The sequence below is a fragment of the Ostrea edulis genome, chromosome 8, assembly GCF_947568905.1.
Source record: "Ostrea edulis chromosome 8, xbOstEdul1.1, whole genome shotgun sequence".
Classification (NCBI taxonomy): domain Eukaryota; kingdom Metazoa; phylum Mollusca; class Bivalvia; order Ostreida; family Ostreidae; genus Ostrea; species Ostrea edulis.
In genome coordinates, this window is record NC_079171.1 from 11,361,812 (window position 1) to 11,370,383 (window position 8,572).

The 8,572-nt window shown below is 34.0% G+C and overlaps 1 protein-coding gene across 4 annotated transcripts; it reads right to left on the minus strand.

Moving 5' to 3' along the window:
* Positions 1-2,200: 2,200 nt before the first annotated feature.
* Positions 2,201-8,235, minus strand: LOC125661838 (uncharacterized). 4 transcript variants are annotated; one of them, XM_056146897.1, is made up of 5 exons: positions 8,095-8,235; positions 4,227-4,550; positions 3,437-3,610; positions 3,051-3,217; positions 2,201-2,865 (listed from the first exon to the last, which is right to left on the minus strand). In XM_056146897.1, the coding sequence occupies exons 1-5, from the start codon at positions 8,138-8,140 to the stop codon at positions 2,830-2,832; spliced, it is 747 nt and encodes a 248-aa protein (XP_056002872.1). In that variant the 5' UTR covers positions 8,141-8,235; the 3' UTR covers positions 2,201-2,829. The 4 variants fall into 4 exon arrangements, with proteins under 4 accessions (XP_056002872.1, XP_048749920.2, XP_048749919.2 ...); XM_048893963.2 differs by having other exon boundaries at positions 3,047-3,217; XM_048893962.2 differs by lacking the exon at positions 8,095-8,235 and adding an exon at positions 6,100-6,203 and having other exon boundaries at positions 3,047-3,217.
* Between the last annotated feature and the right edge of the window lie 337 nt (positions 8,236-8,572).

Genomic DNA, 8,572 nt, shown 5'->3' on the forward strand with positions numbered 1-8,572 from the left:
GATTTGTAAACAATTTAACATGCCAATTTTATAGAAAATTCGATATCAAAATTTCATTTGAGCTGCACATTTGCGTAATTATTGCTTCCTTACACTTAGAGCACTTCTTGTCATTCATGAAACGATGTAATATTTTAAACAAACATCACGTGTAGTTACTCACGTCAGTTTCCATCTTTGTATATGACGTCGGTCTCAGCCACCCGATTATATTCGGCAATCATCGTTCCCGTGTCCGTGTATACGAAGCAATGGTGGCTTATACGAAATGCTCATTGTAGGTATGCTCTCAAATAATATTCCCGTGTTTATTTTGTTGAGTTATTCTTTAGGTCTTTGGGATTATATCAGTTATATCGATAGGAGGTAAATGATTCATAATTAGATAGTTTAAAAAATACCGTCAGTTTCAGCTTGTATTGCTTTAAGTGATGCAAACAAGGCAAAACATAAAATTAAGCAAAAAAACTAAAGATTGGGTAACCCAGGGATCATACTAAATGTACTGAAATAAGAGCTCCGCATGGCGGTGTGTATCTCCTCGCAATTATTTCTATGACGTCCCTTGACGTGTCTAATGGACCAGTGTTCAATTCATCAACGATGTCATTTAGAATAATGGGATTATCACTGATATAAATTTAGGGTACGTGCTTCTTAAGAGAACTTAGGGTAGATAATCCCGATTAAGTTAAAAGTTATTGTAATAACAGTTTGTAGATTTCAATTTTGATTTCATACCAGCATGATTTTCTGATTTATTTGATATAATGTTAAATGGTTTTGGAGAATCTATTTTACAAATTAAAAATATTTTAACTCCAATGTTATTTGACACAATTGTTTTGATTGGACAAAAATAACGCTAAACGAGAACTTACACATCAATAAATCCAAAACCGTTATCTATACATACACGACGGGAAACAAATAACATAGTGCGGGGAAGCTATTCAAATGTTTGAAATCCATAATACAGGGAACGGAATGCTGTTATAAGAATCAAACGTTGATCTGAAGAATGTATCGATGCAAAAACTCCGGACATTTTACTGACAAACTTAACATAAATGTTTGGCACTTCTATTAAGTTTGTGCGTAAAATGTCCAGAGTTGGCATATTGATCAATTCTTGGAAAAAAATCTTTAATCCTATGATAAATTACATTTCCTTCATGTATTTCCTATAGATGGAAAGTGAGGAATTAGTCACAGAAAGTTTCCTGAAACTCGATCTAAGTAATTACTCATGCAATAATATAAACGCACGGCGTGTAAGTTTTCACTGTCGCTATCTGCGCCAAGAGTTTTAAAGTGGTGAGAACACATTATGCATGTAGTTTGTTTAGACTATCTAAGTAAGTAGAGGATCCGAGAACCCCTCTTATAACGAAGGTCGTTAACTGTAACACAAAAACAACAATGTCAGGCAAATATATCGCATAATCACACACCTCTGGTTTCTATTTTCATTTTATGCGGATTGTTCCCTCTGTTTTTCAAGCAATCATTTAACGACAAGTCGAATTGATCTTGTTATTTTCAAAGTGAACAACAATTATTATGATTCAATACGTATATCATCATATAAAACTGATACGGTACCAATTTTGGTGCAACAGATGCGCATTACGACAAATTATGTCTCTTCAGTGATGCTCAACCGAAATGTTTGAAATCCGAAATAACGATAAACTTGGTAGAGCAATTTTAAGGGAAAACAAGAGTGTCAAAAATGGATTTTGAAAGTATTACGTAAACGTTTTCCGGAATACTGATGTATAATGAAATCTCTTTTGACACCTTCAACAGGCATTGCTATGAGACCCTACCGAGGAAATCCGTTGTAATGTTTTCATATTCTCTATCTTGTTGTAATTAAATGACTCCAGGTGTGTTTGCCATAGTTAACGGATTCCCTGCTTTATCTCCAATAAATAGTCATATACAGTAATTAATGAATATTCATATATTGTAATTAATGAATATCTAGATATTGTGAGTTTTATATTGATGAGGTAGACACGTGGGATGCCCACTTCCTGTATCCCTGTGAACATCATGGTTTTTGTGTGACACGATGTGATTAATGGATATGTTTTAATGTAGATAAGGAAGTAGTGTTTACCAGAAGCCTCTTTTTCAAAATGAGGTCGCAAAAATATTTTTCCTTCTCTTGTACAAGCAGTCATTCAGCAAAATTGTTAAATTTTTATTTTTTTATTTTCACAGTATACAACAAATATTGTGGTTCAATTTTTACATTCATATTATCATTTGAAGTATATCGTAATCGTAATCGTTTTCCTGAATACCGATGTTTATCTGTGACCTGAAGGCACTTTAGACAGGCCTATCTTACCAAGTAAGTTCGTCATAATCATTAATATTTTGTCTTAGCAAAATATACCCAGGTGCGTTTGTCATACCTCATCGATCCTCTGCTTTGTTTCGATGAGTGCATATCCGATAAATATTGTTGTAGAGATAGGCAACATGAAATTATGTAAAACATTATACGTTTGATAAAAACTGACAAAATAAATAGTTTATTCAACAGATATGAACATGCATATTCTTTACTCGGGAAACGGCATACACATTTACATGGAGTCAAAACATGTTGTTTAAAGCAGTGATAAATCCCATTGTAACTCGCATACAGAATGTACGATTAGCAGAAGGGCAAACACGAACCCTTGCCGCCCTAAAAGTGAAACCAGGTGCCCAGTTACCACCCCCTGTTGACTTGTTTTTAAAGGTTTCTTCATACAAATACATCTCAAGCGATATATAGAAGAACAGCAAGGATGCATGTAGTCTGCACTTTCATCTCGTTTTCGCTCGCTGAAGATTGGGTTTCCTCTGAAAATAAAAATGACGAATATTGATTGTCGTTGGGCAATCCTCGTATGGAATATGTTTCAAAATATTTTACTACATGTATTTTATTCTGGGAATTTCAAAGATTTATACTGGCGAGTTTTTGTTCGTTTTATTTTTTTCTCTCAATCAATGCAATATTCATTCTCATTTCAGAAACTACCTACTTTCCCGTTGACAGCATCGTTGGTAAAGTTTGGCAAACTAAGACTCTCTTCATTGCCTTTGTTATTCTCTGCTTGTGGTGAGATCGGAATAGTCTGACCATCCAATGAACAGGCGAGTTTCATTCCTTGTTTATACGGGGTAGTATATTGAACGCCATCCGCCAGAGCTGAAAAATATTGAGAATTTTCATTGGCGTGAAATTGTAATATTGACAATTAATCGCAAAGAATTAGAAACAACGCGATATTTCCATCCCCTGTAATAGAGATATCGTGAAATCTTACCTGCTGCATGTTTACAATACTTAGTGCTGTGCATCATGGAATATTTAGTACATTTTCTAGCATAGGTAGCAGTGAAATTGACATGTACAGACACTTCTTACCTGTCGCCCCAAAGGTGCAAATGTTTTCCTGAGATGATTTGTTCCATGAACATTTCGACAATGTCTCGTTACCATGTATCCGTATTCCGGTGTTCGAATCATTAAAGGACGAGTGCTCACAAGCTATCATCACGTGAGTGGTGTTGTGGTGAGCGTGTGCTTTGAAGCCTGAGACTAAACAATAAATAACAGACTCTGCATGTTAATTGACTATGTCATAAATATAACAAAATTATTATATTTTAAAGAATATGTATTTGGGAAATGCATTCAAAATTAAGAATGAAGAACGAACTCAAGTGAATTTCAATTTGATTCAGGTTTGACGAGACTCGCCCTCCTGTAGACTGTCATGTGTTACTAGTTGTTGTCTTCTGTTTTATATCCTAACGTTATTTCCTCAATTTACAAACAGACGGTGAACAACATGAGACAAGAATTTTATGATCGTATCCAAGCACTAATGAAGCATGCTATTAAGACATACCCGGTTTAGTAATAAGTTATCAAAAGCAATATTTTGACCGTTCTTTACATACATATTTTGACTACGCATTACACCGTTTACCTGGTCAATCTAGAAAGTTTATTGTCGATGTAACCGGTCAACTGAGAGTCTCACTCCTCTTAGATATATCATCCCATCTTTGGTGTTTCAAGGGACCTGTTTATCCTGCTCGACATTTCATATTCTTTATAGGATTTATCATATTGATGATTGTCCGTTATGTTCACTTTTTTTCATTGTTAAAGATAGTATTTATTGACAGAATCACTTATTTCTACTTACCACAAGGTAAAAGTGGCACATATTCCGTTCCATTGGTGCAGGAAGACTTAATCCACATCTTTTTTCCCGCGTGTTTTGTGTGGTTGAATTGTGTGCTGAACGTCATGATATTGCTGCTTGTGTTGTACACTGAGTTTGCTGAGCTGTCCACGTGACACTGTGGTTCGCCACTAGTAACAGAGCACTGTACCAGGGTGTTGTTGAATACGATCTGTATTTGGTATTCTCTCACATCACAGTCTAGCAAAATGTCTACTTTTAATGTTTCTAAATGGCACGTCCCGTTTTTTATTTCGCGAACATTTAGCAGGGTTGCAAATGTTCCTTCAAGAGAGAAATAAATATGTCAAAAGTTAAACAGGACCAATTGGAATGATATGCGAAAATAACGAAGAGTGATAAATCTCACAAAGAATATGAAATAAATAGTTGGTCAAACACGGGCCCCTGAACATACCAGAGGTGGGATCAGGTGCTTAGAAGGAGTAAGTATCCTATGTAGACTGGGAAAACCCATCGTGGGCCTCATACCTTGATTAGGTAAATTTCCATCATCAATGCTTGATCGGCGTTGGCAATATGATTTTTGCTGTCAACTATTGTTTGTTAGTAGATACTGGCACTGTCAGCACAAGTAATCGGTTTCATGGGGATTAGGGGTAGAATAGGATCTCGGTACCACTTTTCTGTCGTATGAGGTGATCAAATGTGGCGGTCCTTCGGATGAGACCGCAAAAACCAGGCCCCGTGTCACAGCAGATGTGGCAAGATAAAGATCCCCCCCCGTTCAAAGGTCGTAAGCACAGAGTATAGATTTAAATCTTACAGTTGTTTACCGGCAATAGTGAGGTCTCCATATGAGTGAAAAATTTTGGAGAGGGACGTTAAATAATATAACATTAAAAAATTAAACATAAAATTTACAGATCACAAATCAATTTTATACAGAGTAACAAGAAATTAACATCACTGTAGTAGACAAATAATTTAAAGGGATAGGGACACGTTTTGAGCTGAAAATATTCAAATTGCATTTTATTGAGGGGTACAATGCTTAACTACAATATTTCTAATAGTCAATTAAATGTCAGCTGTTGAGTTACAAGTAAGATACGGCACTCACACTTCTTTGTTAATGTAAAGAAGGCCCGTGCAATGTATTTTGTTTACATTCATATTGCTTGATAGAAATTATCATGTTTAAAAAAAATGAGATGTGACAAACACTAGAAACTGTTTAATTTTTCTTAGAATTGACTTTTAAATTGAAAAACAAAAAGCTGCTATGAACGAATCTATTGATAGTATATTCAACCCATGTAAACAAAAACATAGCACGAACTTTATTTGTATATTAAAGAATTGTGAAATCTGCATCTCTCTTGTACCTTGGCATCAGAAATTCAATTTTTCCTAACCATTAGAAATACCTTAGTGAAGCATTCTAAACATTAAAAATGGAATTTATTTTTGATGTTCAGCTCAAATCGTGTTAATGCCCCTTAAACCACCAGAAAAAACCCTAAATTATATGTTAGATGTCCCTAACCTGTGTGTAATTGTTAGAGAGACTGATATTCGCCCCTGAAAACATTATATCACATTATACCACACCATAACACAGTATATCACACCATAACACATTATATCACCCAATAAAACATTATACCACACCATAACACATTATCCCACACCATAAAACATAATACCACACCATAACACATTATATCACACCATAAAACATTACGCCCACTCTATCAGAGTGTAGCGGTAGCAGCATACTTTAATCGGCACCAAAAGCAATTATGATATATGATGAGTTGTGTGTTTTTTAACTGATAACCACTTGATCTATAACTAATGTAAAACCTACCTTGAATTAGAAAAAATCCGAATACTGCATTTACTATTCCATTCATCGCAAATGAGAAACTGATATTGGAAATCCCCAGCGATGCAAATAATGAATTGTTATAATCTGCGTATATACCGTTACTATTTTTATATTTCTTTAATATCACGATTTCCGTCTTATATATATATATATATATATATATATATATATATATATATATATATATATATAGTGTGTTTAGAGTATATATATATATATATATATATATATATATATATATATATATATATATAACATCAACAACACAGAGTTATGTACACATGAAGTCAAATGAATAAGGAAGTAAAACATGACCATTAATAAATGTAATGTTTATGATTAACCGAACTTCCGAAAGTTATTTAGGAAACTTTATCACTTACCGACACGAGCGGAAATAAGCATCCTATGTCGACCGGTCACACCCGCAGTGAGTCTTACATATTGATGTTAGATCATGGATGGATAAGACATGAGTTCTAAGTTGTTGATTTTTCCTTGCTAATTAATATTTATTATGCATTGATACGATGTACCTTTTGGACAGTAATCAGGATGCATTTGCCAGCGTGGTCAACACAGATACATGTAAAACTTATACGGTACCAATTTTGATGCGCCAGATGCGCATTTTGACAAATAATGTCTCTTCAGTGATGCTGAAGCCGAAATTTTGGAAATTCGAAATACCTGTAAGAGCTACGAGGAAAACTAGAGTGCCAAAAACTGGAGCGAAATTCGTCTAAAGATAAGAGATACGCATAAGGGACATGATCCTTAATTTTGAAATTAATTTCTAAATTTCATCCCAACAATTAAATATACATTCGTATTTTCAAGCTAGTCCTTCGAACGACACCGCAAAAAACCAGGTCACCATGTTAAAGCAGGTGTGGCACAATGAAACCCCTCCCTGTTTATAGGCCGTAAGTGCAGAGCATAACCCTAAATCTTACAGTTTCTCACCGGCAATGGTGACGTCTCCATATGAGTGAAAAAATTTGAAGAGGGACGTTAAACAATATAAAATCAAAAATTAAACATATAAGATTTACAGATCACAAATCAATTTTATACAAAGTAATAGGTAGCTACCATCACTGTGGTAGACAACTAATTTACAGGGATAGGGACACGTTTTGAGCTGAAAATTTTCAAATTGCATTGCTCCATTTCTATTGTGTGGTACAATGCTTAACTACAGTATTTCTAATAGTCAACCAAATGTCAGTTCTAGAGTTACAAGTAAGATACGGCACTCACACTTCTTTGTTAATGTAAAGAAGGCCGGTGCCGTGTATTTTGTTTACATTCATATTGCTTAATAGAAATTATTATGTTTAAAACAAAATGAGATGTGACAAACACTAGAAACTGTTTAATTTTTCTTAGAATTGAGTTGTAAATTGAAAAACAAAACGCTGCTATGAACAAATATATTCCTAGTATATTCAACCCATGTAAACAAAAACAGCACGAGCTTTGTTTGTATATTAAAGAATTGTGAAAGCTGCATCTCTCTCTACCTTGGCAACATACTTTCATTTTTTTCCTAACCATACAAAATACCTTAGTGAAGCATTCTAAACATTAAAAATGGAATTCATTTTTGATTTTCAACTCAAATCGTGTTAATGTCCCTTAAACCACCAGGAAAACCCCTAAATTATATTTTAGATGTCCCTAGTCTGTGTGTAATCGATAGACAGACTGATATTCGCCCCTTAAAACATTATATCACCCAATAAAACATTATATCACACCATAGACATTATATCACACCCTAACACATTATATCACACCACAACACATTATATCACACCATAAAACATTATATCACTCCATAAAACATTACATCCCACTCTATCAGAGTGTAGCGGTAGCAGCATATTTTAATCGGCACCAAAAGCAATAATGATATATGATGTGTTTTTAAATGATTAACATTTGATCTATAACTAATGTAAAACCTACCTTGAATTAGAAACAATCCGAAGACTGCATTTACTTTTCCACCCATCTTTCATTTAGAAGCGCAGATGAGAAACTGATAGTGAAAATCCCCAACGATTAAAATAATGAATTGTTGTAATCTGCGTAATAACCCTTACTATTTTTACATCTCTTTATGATTACGATTTCTGTCTCATCTCTTAACTATGTATATATATATATATATATATATATATATATATATATATATATACGAATCGTATTGCATGATGGCAAGTAATACGGTCTGAAATGTCACTCAGTGGCAAACAAAACATAGTAGCATAAAATGGATTGCCATTATGTCTGGTTTTTAAATCGCTATAACGCTGTAAATCGTTCATTTAGATAAGATTGTTAAATATCATGATAAAAAGGTTTCTTGTCAGAGTTAAATTCAAGTTTTAAAGTTTTATTTTGATGAAGTATAATTTAGAAACAGATTGGTTTATGAGGGCAC

Coding starts and splice junctions, on each gene's coding strand:
- LOC125661838 (XM_048893963.2), bottom strand. CDS start 8,140: ATGGGTGGAAAAGTAAATGCAGTCTTCGGATTGTTTCTAATTCAAG. Junction 4,551..8,094: donor CGGATTGTTTCTAATTCAAG/GTAGGTTTTACA, acceptor TCTCTCTTGAAG/GAACATTTGCAACCCTGCTA. Junction 3,218..3,436: donor TTGCACCTTTGGGGCGACAG/GTAAGAAGTGTC, acceptor AATATTTTTCAG/CTCTGGCGGATGGCGTTCAA.